General features: G+C 37.2%; 1 protein-coding gene across 3 annotated transcripts in view; it reads right to left on the reverse strand.

Moving 5' to 3' along the window:
• The window catches only part of CNTRL (centriolin), an 83,376-nt gene that overhangs the window by 52,327 nt on the left and 11,632 nt on the right, over positions 1-19,417 (reverse strand). For all 3 annotated transcript variants that reach the window (XM_054727016.1, XM_054727017.1, XM_008152130.3), the window contains exons 5-10: positions 17,541-17,682; positions 14,491-14,677; positions 10,685-10,878; positions 3,607-3,726; positions 2,062-2,290; positions 584-693 (exon numbers count right to left, since the gene is read on the reverse strand). In XM_054727016.1, the coding sequence (XP_054582991.1) occupies positions 584-693; positions 2,062-2,290; positions 3,607-3,726; positions 10,685-10,878; positions 14,491-14,677; positions 17,541-17,682 (982 nt within the window). The remainder of the gene's footprint in view (positions 1-583; positions 694-2,061; positions 2,291-3,606; positions 3,727-10,684; positions 10,879-14,490; positions 14,678-17,540; positions 17,683-19,417) is intronic.

Genomic DNA, 19,417 nt, shown 5'->3' on the forward strand with positions numbered 1-19,417 from the left:
AATAACTAAAACCTTTTACACACTTAAAAACTAAAATGTCAAATACTTCCTTTTTTGAATTTTCTCCCTATGCAATTACACCATGAGTTTGAACTGCTTACTTCTTCATGATACATTTTGTATTTTCTGAATGTATCACTTCCATATTTTTGTACATCATATTTTATATCATTTACATTTCTGCTGCTTGCCTGATAATGGTCATGGTGTAGTAGAAATGACTTCTGGCTCTTAATCTAGATCCCAGAATCTTAAAGGTAAGGAGTTCTTAATTAAATTAGGAGATATATCAAGAAGCAACTTCCCTGGGTAATATAGGTGCTCTTATAGTAAAAGTAGACCACATACATTTTTTTACATAAATCATAAGTGATTTATTTCTACATTATAAAAGCTAATAGGATGTCATCATGATTGGAAGAAAAATGTAACTGGAAAGGCTACAACCGTATCTGACTCTGAAATCTGTTTTCCACAATTAATTAGGCAGCACTAATTTAAGAATTGTTTTACAGGGTTTTGAAGGTATAAAATACAGTTCACTTTTTACATTTCCTCTTAGCATTGCTTTGCTTTTACATACTTTTTTAAGCTGTATAGCTTCTTCCAGTTGTTTAAATTCTTCAGTAGCTCTTAAAATTTGTTGTTCTGCCTTTTCTATTTCATCATGCAGTTCCAATAGTCGAGTTTGTGCTGCAAATTTAAAACCATGCACACAGACACAAACAAGAAAAATCTTAAATTTTCAAAGTTCTACCAAATTTTTAAAATTCACAATAACCTCCTTCCCCAGTTAAAATTATAGATTATATTAAATTATACTAGTATATCACAGGAATAAAAAAAGTAAATTTCCAATGATGCTTTTCTTCTCCATTAATCTTTGGAATCGTTTCATGATGTGCTATATAACTAGAATCGATCCTTTAATTTGTAAAATTCTTAACATAAAAGGAGCTTTATTGGATAATTCAAACACTAAAGAACTCTTGGGAGAATAAGGATTTTATTGGTAAATATGCACTTACACATGCTAAGTTATAATTAGGTTCAAGCTATTTTTTAAAACCTGTATTAGAGGGACTCAATATCAAGAAATTCACTACTAAAGAGTTTCTCAGCTAAAGTGATCTCAAATCAATTACTTTCTACCTCACATTTCCAACTTCTTTCCCTCCCTCTCTCCCTGACTCCAATTAAACGATGAGCCCCTTGAAGCTGGTCTGCACAAATGTTTGACTTACTTTTGCTTTCCCCTCTGGAGCCTGGCATATAGTATATATCTAGACATGGACTACTCAGTCTCTTTTCTTCCCTCTCCAAGTCAACCTCTACTGGCCTTCCATATTTTCCATTTAGCTACCAACCAAGAGAAGATGATCTGATTGGTGAAAGCCCCATAATGGGCCATGGTTACTAGGGGGATGCATGAAATCAGGTCTGTTTTCTCCTTCTTTCATATCCATGAACCTGAGTGAGTAAGTGGACTCAAAGTTTGTCATTGTCAGAGTCTCTAAGTGCCCTGTTGGATTAACTACTTCTTTGTGACTTGTCAGGAGGTGGTAAGATCCCTTGAATTAGATGTTTTGGGGTTTGGGGAGTAGGAGAGAAGTTTGAGGAGGTGGAATGTGAGACAGGTTGGGAAGAGTCAAAGGCCAGCCTCAGGCTCAAGCCTAAGGAGATTGCACTGATCCAGCTTATCCAAAGCACTGCTTTAGGTTTTGGCTACATGAATAGTAATAAAGTGGTACTTCACTTGCTTCAAGTATTACTAATTAGGCTTTTGAATGTATAGCTCCAATGGTGAGAAGGATCTGTTGGCAGGAGCAGATTTAAGCATTCTTGTACCCCCTGGATATATTCCCATCAAATTACTCTCATAATAGAAATTAAAAAAAAAATCTCAATAAATCACTACTTTTGTTTTAAACTTTTGATGTAAACAACAACTTAATAAATGCCTTCAGCATGTTAACTAAAAGAATACACTAGTAAAACACAATTTGCCTACACATTCAACGTTTTTATATTTTTAAAGAATTTAAAATAACTTTTTAAAACCTGCACTTATTTTTCTTTCTTTGTCTTCCAACTGTATGTCCAGTGGCATATGGGCTCTCAAGTTCTTCTGCTCATTTATAGGTTGTTCTCCTTCATCTGGCTCCAACTTCTTGATCTTTATTGGCTGGGCTTTATCAGTAATGTAACTTTCTCTGGTAAACATATTTCTCTTGTATCTAGATTTGCCAATATAAGGGCTTTCATCTGGGGCTTTATCAATTTCAACATACTAAAAGCAAAATAAATGAACAGATATATGGTTTAATAAGTAACTTATAAGCAGTCAAGTGACATTATTCATTTTATTAATGTAACTTATCATAGAACTGCCTAAATTATAATCCTACATGCCTAGAAGTTAAAAAAATATATATCATTATTCTATTCTTTTTAAAAATATATTTTTTTATTGATTTCAGAGAGGAAGGGAGAGGGAGACAGATATAGAAATATCACTGATGAGAGATCATTGATTGGCTGCCCCCCTATTGGGGATAGAGCCTGCAACCCAGGCATGTGCCCTGATGGGGAATCAAACCTTGACCTCCTGGTTCATAGGCTGACACTCAACCACTGAGCCATGCCAGCCAGGCTATTATTTTATTCTTTTTAAAAATACATATATATTTTTTTAATTGATTTTTTACAGAGAGCAAGGCAGAGGGACAGAGAGTTAGAAATATCAATGAGAGGGAAACATCGATTAGCTGCCTCCTGAAACACTCCCTACTGGGGATGTGCCTGCAACCTCGGTACATGCTCTTGACCGGAATCGAACCTGGGACCTTTAAGTCCGCAGGCCAAACCAGTGAGGGCTATTCTTTTATTCTTAATAAACCAAAAAAGAACTAGAGCAAAAACTGGTCTCCAAGGATATCTCCTCCTATTTCCGAAAGGTGAGCTTTGATTGATAAAAGAACTATCTTCAGTTATGTGATTTTTAGCAGTGCTCTTTCAAATCAGAAATCTAGGTACTTTATCTTGGTTTCTTGGCTGATATATAAGTAAAATCTCAGTTTAATAAATTTTAATAATTGCATTTTTAACTAAAGAATATGATGTTGGTTGGAATCACTGGGTCTTAGAAGTTAAGCTGCTTTTTTCTATTGCAATAACATTTATGGCATTTGTATAAATAATGGTTGACTAATACTGGACCAGTGATTATTGAACAATGTATAGCGCTGACTATTCCATGATTGTCCAGCAGGCAGTGTACTTTTTCTGGAAGTTTAGGTTTAAGGGAGATGATCAGCCATACTCTTGAGTGAGGTAATTGAGGGTTGGAAAGCTGCTTTGGGCTATGAATACAGCTATAGGTAAAGATCCTTCTGGGCTTTTTGCCTCTGTTTGATACTGCACTACTTACTGAGCTGAATAATCCTCAGATTCAACCAAAATATATTTACTCTGCTGATGCCCTCATAACAAGAAAATAGAGTGATTATTGATAAACTCCCTTGAAAAGTCTCTACCACCTGCCCTCCTCTGCCCCACTATATGCTGGCTTTAACTTTGGATTACTGAAAGGTTAAAACAACTCACCTCTGATGGATAATAATTTAGTGGCTCAAATTTGGCATCAATTTTATAAAAGGCCAATTCCTGTTCCAGCTCATACTGTTTCTGACATGCTCGCGTTAGTTCCATGGTCTTCTGTTTTAGCTATTGGCCCAATTTGATATGAGACAACATATAGTGTCAGTAAGTTAGTATAAAGGTACAATGGTACAATGGTTCTAATCATAATTAGTAGATTGTTTTAAACCCCACAGCAAATAGCACAACATTCAGAGCATCTTATCATAATTGTAAAGTATTATAAATAATGAAATACAAAAGTATCACGTAATAAGAGATCACATAAAAGACCTTTGAAGTTTATATGCTATTACAGGATGCAATGAATGAAGATTTTAAAAATCATTTAAATTTGCTTTATCCAAACATGAAAATACCTCTGTATCAATAATTTTTGAAGTAACTAGTCTGCTAAGTACTTGCTTCCTGATTTCCCAATAATTAGCACTAATTTAACTCACTCTATGATTTTAATGATAGCTTCAAATCATGCAAGGAAATGTTACTTAACATCAATTATAGAGGAATCAGGAGGAGAATAAGAAGGATGAAAATAAGAGTTTGGTTTTAACTGCTGTACTGTTATTGCTGTAGTATTTTTGCTAATGGCATTTCAGTTTTAAGTTTTCAGAATATTATTCTTTGTAATAGAGGGTAAGAAATGTGAATTAAGATCAGATCCAAATATGTAGCATTAAATTTTTAATAAAGTAATTCTACTATAAATACAACTTTTTAGTTATTCTTAGAAATTTTTGGAGCTAGAATTAAAAAAAGATCCAACCGAATTCTCTGAATTTGTAAATTAAAAAATTGAATCCCAGATTGGTGAACTGGCTTGTCAAAGTCACATATTAGATTAGTGGCAGAAACTAAATAGTTTATTAACTATCAGTACCAGTCCCCTTTCTATTACGCCGATCCTTTGAGTTCATTTCAAAGGTCTACTAAGTGATTTTCACTTTTTTTTTTTTGGCTAGGGTTTGATAGTAGATACCAGACCAAAAACCATGCATAAAAACTCTATTAATATAAAACTGCAAGCTCAAGAGAATAAAAAATAAACAAACATAAACATTTTACAAGGCCCAGGGAATCAAAGTCGTGCATGATTTAGCTTACAGTCACCTCCTGATTATCCATCAAAGGAAAGTAATGCTAAGCTGGGTAAGAGGTAATCTTGATCGAGTGTGCCAGACACAGTGCTAAGCATATTACCTGTGCTTTCTCACTGAATCTTCACAAGTACCTTATGTGATGATAAAAGCTGCACAGAGGGGTTAAATATCTTGCCCAGTTGCACAGCGTGTTGTGGAAGAGGCAGAGTTCAATTCTAAGTATCCTGTTTTAAAACCTAACACTGTCTATTTACTATACTGCCTCCGATGTCCTGCTGCAGGGTTTCTAGCACATTTCCCACATTGATGCTCTTTCAGTGAATGCTCAGAAGCCCCCGAGTTTCAAGAAAGCAACTCACAACTAACAGTATCAACTAATCTTGGGCTTCTCTCCTAAAGATCACTGGCAATATGGCCAAACAAAGGCAAATATGATTGGAATCATGGAGAATGCATGGACTGGTCTCTGTAGGCAAATAATAATAAATATGCATCTTAAAGCACCTTTGTGTCTTTTATAGCATTAGGTTTAGCATACAGTAAACATTCAATAAATGCCCATTGAGAAAATGCATAAATAAGAGCCAATTAGGAGTCAAAGGACCTGGGAAGTAGGCTAGTTATAGCATTAGCTGTGGATAATCAAGAGCTGACTGAAGCTAACATTTTTACCAATAGGAAAAATAATACAAATTCTTCCCCCCGACATTCAAAGTCACTCTCCTATACATACATCCATTAAAAAAAAAAACCACCATACACAAGCACATTTCTTGGACAGGCAAACCAGTTTCAAAACTTAAAATATACACAAGCATATTAATACAAGTTATCATGCAAACCATGAAAAACATAGTGTACAATTCAGTCCTGAAGGAGCTACCTTTAAGGAAGAATAAAGAATCAGCAGAAAAGTGTCTGCAAGAAACCAAGACAAAAGCTAAATGGAGAAAGAAGCAAACAGAAACCACCACCAGGAGAAATCTAGAGAGTGAGGCTGTAATAATGTAAATGGCTCTTTACTGACAACTTACCTAAAAAAGATAGTTATTAGTACTTGCATTGTTTTTATATGGACATATTTTATTATCATTCTAAAAGTTACAGATTTACCACCTTGCATTACTTAGCTTGATTCGTTTCAAATTATTTTCACATTCATTACCTCATTAAGTCCTCACAACTCTGAGAGATTGGCAGGACACATAAGTCACCCTCATTTTAAAAATGAGGAAATTAAAGAACAGGACTTAAGTAACTTTTGAAAAGACAAAGAGCAATATTAATGTTAAAGATAATCAAAGTTAATATTTGTTGGTGGCAGGAGAGGGGGACTATTATAGTTTAATGGTCACCAGAAGTTTTACTTCAATGTTACTACATTTCTTTTATAGGTTGACCTATTACATGAAGAATTACTTTATGAAACTAGAAAACATTATAAAACTGTAGATGGTATTAGCACCAGATATTCTACATAAGAGAATGGAAAATGTTTTTCAAATGCAGGCTCAAATAAAACCCAGAATTAAAAAATAAAATAGAACAGTCCTTTGGAATAATAAAAGAACAAACAAACCAATATAAAAGTGAAGAAAAAAACTTAAAGAATACAAAGTAGCTAATAAATACATATTTAATACTGAATTCTCCAACAACTAAAGAAATGTGAAATTAAAGCAAGAAGATTTCATTTTCTTCTATTTTCAAGTTCAAAATAATGTAGTGATTTAGACTAAGGAATTACCAGTATGAATGCATAAGATATATAAATATTAACACATATATGTAAAGTTTTATATGTAGTGTTGTTTCTAATAACAATAAAATGAAAACAAACTAAATATTCATCAATAATAGTAGGATACATAAATTATGGAGGATCTATATAATGGAACACAATACAGACTTTGAAAAGAATAAGGAAGATTTATGGGTATTGTATGTTATGTGTATGTGCACAGGTATGTGTGTATTATTTTTAAATTTGGAGAGCTGTCCATGAAATACTGTTTTGTAAAAAATAAGGTGCAGAATTAACATATAGTAAGATTTTTTAACTCACAAAAATAATCAAAGGTATATATATTTAATTACATATATATTATGTAATTACATGTATATTGTACAAGCATAGAAAACAAAAAAGATATACATTAACATCCAGGCAATGGTGTAGAAGAAGAATGAGACCTTCATTTTCTACTGTATACATTTATGTTGTCAGAATTTGTTAGAATAAACATATTAACTCTGTATACAAATATGTTTTTAAATGGTTAATAAAAAAAATGACATGAAGAAGAGCACAGTCTATCTTCTAAAATAGTTACAGAAAAAACAAAACAGCAGAAACCATTGAAAATTTACAAAACATTTATTCATAGCACAAACATATCAACAACATATAAACAAATATAAGAGAAAACTAAACAACTACAATAATCCATAATTTGGAGGTAGCGCAAAGTTATAAAATACAACATTTTGCCAAGGTTTTCAATGGCCCGACTAATATGCACCAGGGAGTCAGCATAGAGAAATTATAAGATTTTTTTATCTTAATAAAAGATTAATATTCTATATTACAAAAAAGGTTGATAACTCTAGAAAAATGTTTAAATGCTCACAAATGTCAAGTGATACCACAGGAAGTGCTGGGGGTTTTGTGTGGTTTCTTTTTTTATTTTAAATAGAAATGTTAAGTGATGGCATAAAGAGTTCACTACAAAAATAAAAATGATTGTCACATAAGTTTCCAATGATTACAATGTTCATCAACACAATCTACTTTATTATGGAATGGAGAGCAACAGATGTATATATAATATAAAACCATTGATAATCACCAAATTGTTATCATCATCATATATAATAAAAGAGTAATATGCAGATTGACTATCACTCCAACACACAAGATGGCTGTCCCCTTGTGGTCAAAGATCCTGCCCCCATGTGGACATAAGATGGCTACCACAAGATGGACAGTAGGAGAGGGAAGTTGAGAGGGACCAGGCCTGCAAGGGAGGGCAGTTGTGGGCGATCAGGCCAGCAGGGGAGGGCAGTTGGGAGGCACAAGGTCTGCAAGGGAGGGCAGTTGGGGGCAATCAAGCCTGCAGGGGAGGGCAGTTAGGGGTGACCAGGCCAGCAGAGGAGGGAAGTTGGGGGTGACCAGGCCTGCAGGGAAGGGCAGTTGGGGGGGACCCAGGCCTGCAGTGGAGAGTAGTTGGGGGGACCTGACCTGCAGGGGAGGGCAGTTAGGGGTGACCAGGCCTGCAGGGGAGGGCAGTTAGGGGTGACCAGGCCTGCAGGGGAGGGCAGTTAGGGGTGACCAGGCTTGCAGGGGAGGGCAGTTAGACATCAATCAGGCTGGCAGGGGAGTGGTTAGGAGGTGATCAGGCTGGCAGGCAGAAGCGGTTAGGGGCAATCAGGAAGGCAGGCAGGCGAGCAGTTGGGAGCCAGCAGTCCTGGATTGTGAGAGGGATGGGCAGTCGGACATCCCCCAAGGGGTCCCAGATTGGAGAGGGTACAGGCTGGGCTGAGGGACCCCCCCACACACGAATTTCGTGCACCAGGCCTCTAGTATATATATAATATGCCTTCAGAATACAGCTGACATATTTAAAAACTTACTTTCAAATAAGAGGCATATGAAGGAACCCACATATGCTCTGAATATTTGACTAATAGAGCTGGGGAAGCTGCCCTTGCATCATGTCCCCTGGTGTAAGTTACCTTTTTTCTCAGGCAAAGAAGAGCTTAAGGAGGCAGGTGAGTATTTGGATTTCATATAACTATTTCCCTTGCTACAGAGAGGAGGAAACACTATTTTTCTTATTAAAAATTTAAATGCTTAAGCAGAATTTTTGTCTACAATTAAGTCAGAATGCCAATCTTAAAGGGGAAATGCAAAAAAGAAAGATATCTATATCTAAGATTTCATAGTTATATGAGAAGTATAATTCTCTAAGTTCAGAAAACTTAGATCTATGCATAGATCAGAAAAAGAACAGTCAAAAGAAAAAAAAGAAAGTACCAATAGTTATTTTTTCCTTTAAGGACAAACAGCAGCTTAATAATTTTACAGAGTCTGATTCTCTGAGTTGAAAAAGCCTTTTAAGATCATTTAGTCCATCTCTCTAACATTTTTATCTTTTCCCAAACCCTGACAGCATGTTTCAATGACAGCAAACACATTCCAGAGTTATCACATTTATCTCAGGACAGCTATTAGCAATTTCTTCTTTATTACTAAATTAAAAAAAATTGTTTTCATGTATTTTCTATTTGCTACTTCTTAATTTTATCTTAGTCAACAAGTCTAAGTCCCTCTTCCTTACAACGGTCCTTTAACTATCTGAAGGCAATCATCATAGCTTGCTGGGTCGCCTCTTCTCCAACCAGGACACTCCTGGTTGCTTTGGCCATTCCTCACAGGACGTGGTCTCACGACCTTTAAAGTCTCTAGGTCAGGTACCTTCTGATAATATACTATCTATACTGTTTTAATCTTTTTTAAAGTATATTTTCTTTCTCTTTCAATCATAAAGCCAAATTTTATAAAACTTAAACATTACAAATATGCATAAATGGCAATTAGAAAGTCTATAGTTCCACTCCTCAGAAATAAATACTGTTAAAAATTCTACCATTTTTTCCTACACATACTGATACTATTATATACTATCTTTACATATAGCAGTGATGGGCAACCTTTTGAGCTTGGTGTGTCAAACTTCGCCAAAAAACTGAGCATAACTCGGGTAGTGTGTCACTTTGAGGAAAAAACGTTATTTCGCAAATGTTTCATCCTCGGCATGTGGTCGCCTCAGGGGCCGCGTGTCATCAGAAATGGCTACGCGTGTCAGTGTTGACACGCGTGTCATAGGTTCGCCATCACTGATATTTAGGATCATCCTTGTTATACTATTTTATAGCATGCTTTTTTTAAAAAAATGTATTTTATTTTTTTACAGTGAGGAAGGGAGAGAAATAGAGAGTTAGAAACATCGATGAGAGAGAAACATTGATCAGCTGCCTCCTGCACACCTCCCACTGGGGATGTGCTCGCAACCAAGGTACATGTCCTTGACCGGAATCGAACCTGGAACCCTACACTCTATCCACTGACCCAAACCAGTCAGGGCTAGCATGCTTTTTTAAATAGCAATATGTGTTAGACATCCTTCCATATCAGGACATAGAGCTCTACCTCATTTTAATATTTAACAAGATTATTCTACCACATAGATATCCAGAGAGACAATTTAGTTATTCTCCATATTTTGCTAATATAAACAATATTCCAGGGAATGTCCTTGTGTGTGTATGTGTGTGTATATATATATGTATATATGCATATGCATATCTATATATATATGTATGCAAATATACAATATCTTTACATATTCTTGCTACCATTTCTACAGAACATCTTATTGTAAATATAGATTATATAATGTTATAACAATTACATAATAATAATTAAATATTATAATATATAAACACATATCGTATTTCCAATATATAGGACTTAGGTATGTCCATTTAAATTTGGATAATTTTGCCAAATTGCCTTTTGAAAGTTTTTGCCAGTGTACAGTCTTATCAACAATGTTGTTGTTAAAAAAATATACACATCTATGGGTAGTCTGACCAGCTCTTCATAGTGAAAGGCTTCACTTCCCTCCTTTGTTCTAGTTACTGCATTTCACATAGTACAGTTCAAGATAGCATTCATCTTTTGGGCAGCCATATCATAAGTACCAGGCAAATACAACTTTTAAAATCTTTTGCACATATTTCTGTTAAACCACATCTTCCCCATTCTGTAGTCAGAAAGTTGTGTTTTTAAATCCCAAAACAAAAAATTCTCTATTTCAAGATAACATAAATAGTCAAAGCAATGTAAAATATAAACTTACCAATTCATTTTTCGTGTTTAGGTTACTCTCTAGCTCCTCACAGCTCTGTTTTTGTAACATGGCCTCCTCTTTTAATGATTTGTTCAATTTATCTTGATTTTTAATTTCCTCCAGGAACTTTGTTTGTTTGCTCTTCAGCTCTTCAGTTTCCATTATCTTCTTTTCCAGGTCTTTTTCCAGTCTTTCTATTTCTTCTGCCAATACAAATTAAGTTTATTGAACATTATACTTCCTAGTCGAAGAAAGGGAAGAATATTACTTAACTAAATACTTAACTAAATTAGTTAGAATAGTGCAAATAGAATTCTACTTTTAAAATTATTCACTATGAGCCCTGGCTGGTGTGGTGGCAGGTTTGATTCCCAGTCAGGGCACAAATTGGGCTGCAGGTTTGTTATAACATTATATAATCTATATTTGTTATATTGTTATAACAGATGTTATAATGTTATAACATTATATAATCTATATTTACAAATCAGGTGCATATGGGAGTCAGGTGCATATGGGAGGCAACAGTTCAATCTCTCTCTCTCTCTCCCCCTTCCTCTTTCTAAAAATCCATTTTAAAACATTATTCACTATGAATAACTTGTGTGTCTGTTGTTGTTTTTTTTTTTTTTGGGGGGGGAGAATATCTTGAACTAGAGTGATTAATTAAAAGGTAAGAAGTCATAATTTGGATAACAATTTTAAAGATAACATTTTTCTTCCAAGTATTTGATTCAATTAGTATATTGATAAATGAGGTTTTTTCCTGTTCGCTTGTAAAAAAAATATGCGATTTTTTTATTTTACATTAGTAATTACACATTAAAGGCAGCTGCAAGCATGTTTACAAAATACTATGCTATCTTAAAATCCTTCAAAGGCTGCTCCCCATTATGCTCAGGATAGGATCCAAAAAGCCGACATGATGATAAGGCTCTTCCATGATTTGGTCCCAAACTCCCTCTCCAGCCTCACTTGCAAGTACAACTCACTGCAGCCTTTCTGAAATGATTTTAATTCTTCAAATTTGTAATTCCTCTTCTCACCTGCAGGCTTTTATTCATATCTTCCACTTGGAACTGTCTTCTATCTACGACTAGAATATTTTGCATCCTCCAGGTCTTCGTTTTAGAAATATTTTGAAAAGTCTGCCCTAACTGTCCCTTGGCCCCAGGTTAGATGCTTCTCAGGAATGCTCTCAGACCACTCTGCACCTCTGTTATGCCCTTTATCACATAGGGAATTGTACAATGTGATCAAATAGTTTGGCTATCTGCCCTTCCCATTAAAGCTTTGTGAAAGCAGAAATTGCACCTATCTAGCTCACCAATGAATTCCAAGAGCTCAGCACATTAAAGGCTCTTAATTAATATTCCAAATCATAAATGAATCGTAATTTAAACATTTTCTCCAAGACAATATTTATATGATGACTTTTCTTTGCATTATTTATATTCTTAATGATTCTAAAACATAAATTTCACGGTAATAAATGTGGAGTTAAGGGGAATTTCAAACTAATAAAAACTTATATTTCTCACGTTTTGGTTCAAACCATACGAAATCTGCATTTTTTTAAAGTATATTTTTATTGATTTCAGAGAGGAAGGGAGAGGGAGATAGATATAAAAATACCAATGATGGCCCTAACCAGTTTGGCTCAGTGGATAGAGCGTTGGCCTGCGGACTCAAGGGTCCCAGGTTTGATTCCGGTCAAGGGCATATACCTTGGTTGCGGGCACATCCCCAGTGGGAGGTGTGCAGGAGGCAGCTGATCAATGTTTCTCTCTCATCGATGTTTCCAACTCTCTATCCCTCTCCCTTCCTCTCTGTAAAAAATCAATAAAATATATATTTTTAAAAAAATACCAAGGATGAGAGAGAACTATCAATTGGCTGCCTCCTGCACGCCCCCCACTGGGGATCAAGCCTGCAACCCAGGCATGTGCCCTGACCAGGAATCCTGGTTCACAGATGGACGCTCAACCATTGAGCCACACCAATGGGTGAAACCTTCATTTTTGTAAGTCAAAGTAGACTAACATCAATTTCAAATGGTTGAATACACAAACTCATTTCCTAACATTCTAAAATGGACAGTTCATACCTTCCTCTTTCTCTACAAACCCCCCCATATTCCTTCTATTTTCTTTCTCAGTTGATGACCTCATATTTCATGACAGAACAGACCCCACCAGTGGAAACTTCCTCATTTTCCCCACTACTAAAGCAACAAAACTACCCACACTTGCACACATCTTCTCTCCCTTCTGATGGAGAAAGTGTCCATTCCTCTTTCATGAAAAGACTTCCTTTTTTTTCCCCTCTGATCTCATCTCCATGTCTTCTCAAGGATCAAAAGAACTGAGCCATGATTTGTCTCTCCAACTCTGCTTTTGAATATTCTTTGTTTCTTTAATTACTAATTTTGAGGTTTACAGTATTGGCTTCTGCCCACTTCCTGATCTAGAAGCTATTGGTGAAACTTTTTAAACTTTTAATTTTTGTAACTCATTTATTAGGCATTAGGAGAGAAAATTCCAAATTTTAACCCAAATGTCTTCTTCCCATTCACTCTTCCATCTATAATCTAGCATTTGTCCTAACCACGCCTTAACTTCTCTTGTGAAGATTATCCTATGTTGCCAATCTAAGGCACTTCTCTGTGCTCATTTACTTCTTCCTGTATCAGCAACATTCAACATAGCTGGCCACTTCCTCTCTTGAAACCTTCCTCTCTGGGCTTTTGCAACCCACTATTTCTTGGTTTCCTCCTACCTTGCTGACCTCTCTTTCTAAGTTTCCTTAGCTGGCTCTCCTTCTTGCTCATCCTAACCCCTGTCTGGGTGAGTTCATTGATTTTGGTGAAATTAATTTTTATGCTGATGACTCCTAAATTTATATCTCTAGTACTGACCTCTTTGAACTCCAGATTCACATTTCTAATTCTTCTTGTCTGTCTCACATTCAAATTCAGCATTCCAAGTTCTCCCATTTTTACATTTAACATCACCATCCAAGCACTTACTCAAGTCAAATGTGTGGGAATTTCCAATCCATTAGAAAGTGCTGCTGAACCTCCAAAACTGATCCATCAATACCATACCCATCACCTAAATACAAGCCATCAACATTTCTAGCCTAGATTTCTGCAATAGCCTCCTCATATGTCCCTATAGCTCCATTTTATTCTGCTCCAAATCATTCTCCATACTGTATAAAAAATAATCTTAATATATAATAAACTTGCTCATGACAGTTAAAAACTGTCAATGGCTTTCTTCTGCACCTGAAGTCAAATCCAAACCCTAAGGACCTGCACTATCTCACCCCTCCCCATCTCTCCAAACTTTTTCATGAGCTATCCCTCCAGTCATACTGATCTTCTTTCAGTTCCCTAACTCAACAAGGTCTATCCAACCACAAAGTATAAGCTGTTCCTTTTCCCGCTCCATTGTTGCCTTTACCATCAGCTTAAATGTTACTTCTTCAGAGAGCCATTTCTTTATACCACTTTCCCCAAAAGCGGGTTCTCCTCTACTACTTTATCAGGGTTTACTTATCTTTTGTCCATCTTCTCCACTAAAATGCAAGCTGCACAAAAAACAGTACTATATGCCTTGCTCACCATTGTGTCCTGGGTACCAGATTCAGTGCCTGGTTCAATTACTATTTATTAAATTAATTGATTCATGGTGCCATTTTCATTTATGGTGCAAATTTTAACAGCATTTTAAAGTTCATAATATATTTTTATGGATAACTTCTAAATTATTCCTCTCCCACCCCCAAAAAAATTTTTAAAGTTACTTTACCTAAACTGAATCTCTCAAAAGCTTCCTGTCTGTCCTGAGTGGTTACTGGCTGACCTTCCAAACTTTCTAGTGAACGGAGGTGAAAAATGGTAAACTGGAGATAATGAGGAAGGGTCACAACTGGATTTTCAACTAGGATCAGAGAAGTTAAATCTTGAAGTGGTTTCAACCTGCTTACATCTTGAAGCTGAAATGACATATATAAAATTATTGGTATAATTTAAAAATCATAAACATACCTAACAGAAGTAATCCTATACAATGAAAGTCTAATATGCAAATCGACCAAACTGCGGAACGACCAGTCGCTATGATGCACACTGACCATGAGGAGACAGACGCTCAATGCAGGAGCTGCCCCCTGGTGCTCAGTGTGCTTCCACAGGGGGAGCGCCGCACAGCCAGAAGCCAGGCTCACAGCTGGTGAGCACAGCAGCAGTGGCAGGAGCCTCTCCCGCCTCCACGGCAGCACTAAGGATGTCCAACTGATAGCCCTAAGCTGTCAGTCGGACATCCCCGAAGGGCTCCCAGACTGTGAGAGGGTGCAGGCTGGGCTGAGGGGCTCCCCCTCCCCAGTGCACGACTTTCATGCACCAGGCCTCTAGTGTCAAATATGAAGTGGGATAAGAAAGTGATACAAAATTAGAAATAATCGTAAGTATTTATTGAATAATTTTCCTGTTGACATCAGCTAATGTTTAGTACTATCTAAGGATCAACTATTTGAGGAATATTTGTGGCAAACTTTGGATTCATGACTCTCTCTTCTTATCAACCCATAAGCCCTAAGAGTTCCAAGGTTATGCTGTGCAACATGGCATGGGGCTTAGGCTCTGAGGCTCTTGGGCTGTCACCTTATCAGATCTTTATAAAGATAAAATAAGAAAGCATAGACAGTGTTAACTGCACAGCATTAAACGAGTGTTATTTATTATTACTGGTTTCCACTAACAAAGGTTTAAGGAATACAACCTTAGAGTTACTGTTTTAAAGTATTTTCACATCTATCATTTCATCTGAGCTTATAAACACTCCTGTAAAGGAGGCAGGATAGAAACTGTTTTCTCCAAGTAAACAGTGAGTTTTAGAGAGATGAAGGAATTCTCCAAGGTCACAGAAGGCAAGTCTAGATACATATTAGAAGGCACATCTTTTATTTTCTATTTTAAGACTGATGTTCTTTAAATTACAACAGATTGTTCCAATTTTACTACAGACTTAATGTTTATTGAACATCTAACTGTACATCAAATAAAATCACAAATTACACTCAACAGAAAAATATACATTATTACCAGATTATATGAACCATGATAAAGTCCCTCTACTATAAAAAGCTAGTCCCAAAACTATTATTGAGATTAATTCATACATTTGAAAAAGAGAAATCTGTTCCAGGCATTCAGTAGCCTGAATTCTGGTACAAGATTTTTGACTTTAAGTAAGAGACTTAACCTCTCTGAGACTTTACTTAAAAATGGGAATAAAACTATAGTACCTAACTCAGAGTATTTTGTAAAAATAATCCCTGCACTCTCTCCTTAACAACAGTGTTCTCAGTCTCAAATAAAATGAAGGATGTGAAAATGTTAAGAGGTCAACTCTCAGTTACCATGGAACCATGTAAAACCAGAACTGCTTATATTTAACTAGAGGCCCGGTGCACGAACCCTCAGGGATTGGGCCTAAACCAGCAGTCGGATATCCCTCTCACAATCCGGGACTGCTGGCTCCTAATCGCTTGCCTGCCTGCCTGCCTGCCTGATTGCCCCTAACTGCTTCTGCCTGCCAGCCTGATTACCCCCTAACTGCTCCCCTGCCAGCCTGATTAACACCTAACTGCTCCCCTGCCGGCCTGGTCACCCCCAACTGCCCTCCCCTGCTGACCTGATCTTGCCCCCAACTGCCCTCCCCTGCCAACCTGATCTCACCCCCAACTGCCCTCCCTGCCAGCCTGGTCGCCCCCAAATGCCCTCCCCTGCAAGCCTGGTCCCCTCCAACTGCCCTCCCCTGCCGGCCTGATGGCCACCAACTACCCTCCCCTACAGGCCTGGTCCCCCCCAACTGTCCTCCCCTGCCAACCTGGTTGCCCCCAACTGCCTTCCCCTGCCGGCCTGATTTCGCCCCCAACTGCCCTCCCCTGCCGGCCTGATTTCACCCCTAACTGCCCTCCCCTGCCAGCCTGATTTTGCCCCCAAATGCCCTCCCCTACTGGCCTGATCTCGCCCCCAACGGCCCTCCCCTGCCAGCCTGATCTCACCCCAACTGCTCTCCCCTGCTGACCTGATCACCCCCAACTGCCCTTCCCTGCCAGCCTGATCGCCCCTAATTGCCTCTGCCTGCCTGATCACCCCTAACTGCTCTCCCCTGCTGGCCTGACCTCACCCCCAACTGCCCTCCCCTACAAGCCTGATCTCGCCCCCAAATGCCCTCCTCTGCCAGCCAATTTGGTTCTGATTGGTCGGTTTCTATGCCAGTCAGTGTCAAAAGCTCTGCCTCCTAGGCAGCCATTGGCTCCTCACTGTTGACCCAGATTTGGTTCTGATTGGTTGGTTTCTATGCCAGTCAACATCTCTGGGCCTATCAACAGGGCCTGATCAGAAAGGCAGGGCTGATCAGCAGCCCAGGTGGAGGCCTGGAGAGAAATGGAGGCGTAGCTGCTGACCAGGCCCAGAGCTAAAAAGAGAGGCAAGTGCTGGTCAACAGCTGACACAGAGGCTACAAATCAGACCCTGCTTCTCTCTTCAGGCCTCTCTCCCGGCCTGATTCACAGCCCCCTCAGCAGTCAGTGCTGGGTCACCACGGCAACCCAGCGCTGACTGAAGAACTGACTTCCAGTTGGTTTAGCCTCCCAGTCATTGTGAATGTGACACACAGGGTTTTTATATATTAGGATTACCCTAGAGAATCCAGGGCTATGTCTGAATTAAATGTTTCATCAAAAGACCATTGATCTTAAGAGACCCCATTTTTTTAAAACTTAAATTTTAATCTTTTTTTTAACAAGCCCAAAAAATTGAAAAACATTCTTGATTTTTTGAATAACTTACCGATGATATCTTGTTGCCTTTCAGATTGAGGACTCGCAAAGATTTTAACTTCCTCCCTAACCATGCTGGAATATGTTCAATTTCATTTCCTGCAAGGTTTAACTTTTGCAGATTATGCATATTTTCTATGCCTTCAATTTTGCTGGAAATCAAAGGATAAAGTCAAACTAGGTAAGTACCATAATAGAGTTCTTTTATTGTATTTTTAGAATTAACAGCCTTTGTTTTATGTGGGATTACTTTTCGCAATTATAATTTATCAATCCTTTTCATAAGTGAGAACCCAAAAAAGTAGCTAAAAAAAAATCTACCACAACAGTTTTAGTAAGCTCTTCATTACTGTTGCCAGGAATCCTACCTGTTTTACTATCAAACTTTTGTGATCCCACAGAAGAGTCTGTCTGTGGCATTCTTACTAGTCACTATAAAGAGTACTAGCAGTGGGAAAGCTGGAAAACTCAACAGCACACAGGGCTAAACGTTATAGCCCTGCACAAGAGAAGATATCCTTATTATCTTAAATCATTACCAAAATATTGGCTATGCAAGCAGAATAGGCCTGCTATTTTGAGCTTGTGGACTCCCCAGAATAATACTGTATTTAGAAACATAAATATTTTAATGAAAATATTTAAATTAATAAAACATTTATCACCCATAGTGATGAATTATCACTGATGAAATATTTTCCCAAGTAATTTCATTACTTGATCAAGAGAGAAGTATACTGGGCAAATATTTCCAAGCTTCTTTATTTTCATATTAATTTTATTGAAATTATTTTTATCGAGATTATTTTTAGACAAACTTTATATTAAGGATTTGATTCATTAACCAGTTATTTTCCCATTTATTTTTGTCATATCAGAACTTCTGCCACTGTTAGTTGTTTTTTGGTCATTATATATACCAAGTCTAATGTAGAGAAAGTATACAGATGCAAAAACATTTGCATCATTTTGTCTATAACAAGTTTTTATGTGCAGTTTTAGCCAGTCAACTTTATTATGTTTCTATCTTACAGTAATACATATTATGAAATGGAAACAAGATTGGGAGTATATTTCTTATATCAATAAGTAAAGAACATCATGATAAACACACGGGATGAAAACGAGTTGAAATACCTTTGCCATCAAAATGAGAGTTAAAACATACTGCTTCATGTCAACTTTCTTTTCTTTTTTTAAAATATTTTATTGATTTTTACAGAGAGGAAGGGAGAGGGATAGAGAGTTAGAAACATCGATGAGAAAGAAACATCGATCAACTGCCTCCTGAACACCCCTTACTGGGGATGTGCCCGCAACCAAGGTACATGCCCTTGACTGGAATCAAATCTGGGACCTTTCAGTCCGCGGGCCAACACTCTATCTACTGAGCCAAACCGGTTAGGGCCAACTTTCTTAATATAATAGGCAATGAATCAAAAGACTACCTGGGAAAACTTCCTGTCAAACATGGAATTAAGGCCCTAACCGGTTTGCCTCAGTGGATAGAGCATTGGCCTACGGACTGAAGGGTCCCAGGTTCGATTCCGGTCAAGGGCATGTGAAGGAGGGGGTGTGCAGGAGGCAATAGGGGGTGTGCAGTAGAGGGTGTGCAGGAGGCAGCTGATCAATGTTTCTCTCTCATCGATGTTTCTAACTCTCTATCCCTCTCCCTTCCTCTCTGTAAAAAAAATCAATAAAATATATTTTTAAAAAAGGAATTAAGATAAAATTTGGTACTCAAAAAACATTATCTCCTTCTTTGATAACACTCTATAGATATTATTCCATACTTTAGTAATGCCAAAACATGAAAGCAATTATCATCTGTGAAGGGCCAGATTATCAATGAATAAAGGATCAAAGTGCCTGCTGCTTCAAAGATTT

Source organism: Eptesicus fuscus, chromosome 15 (assembly GCF_027574615.1).
Source record: "Eptesicus fuscus isolate TK198812 chromosome 15, DD_ASM_mEF_20220401, whole genome shotgun sequence".
Lineage (NCBI taxonomy): Eukaryota > Metazoa > Chordata > Mammalia > Chiroptera > Vespertilionidae > Eptesicus > Eptesicus fuscus.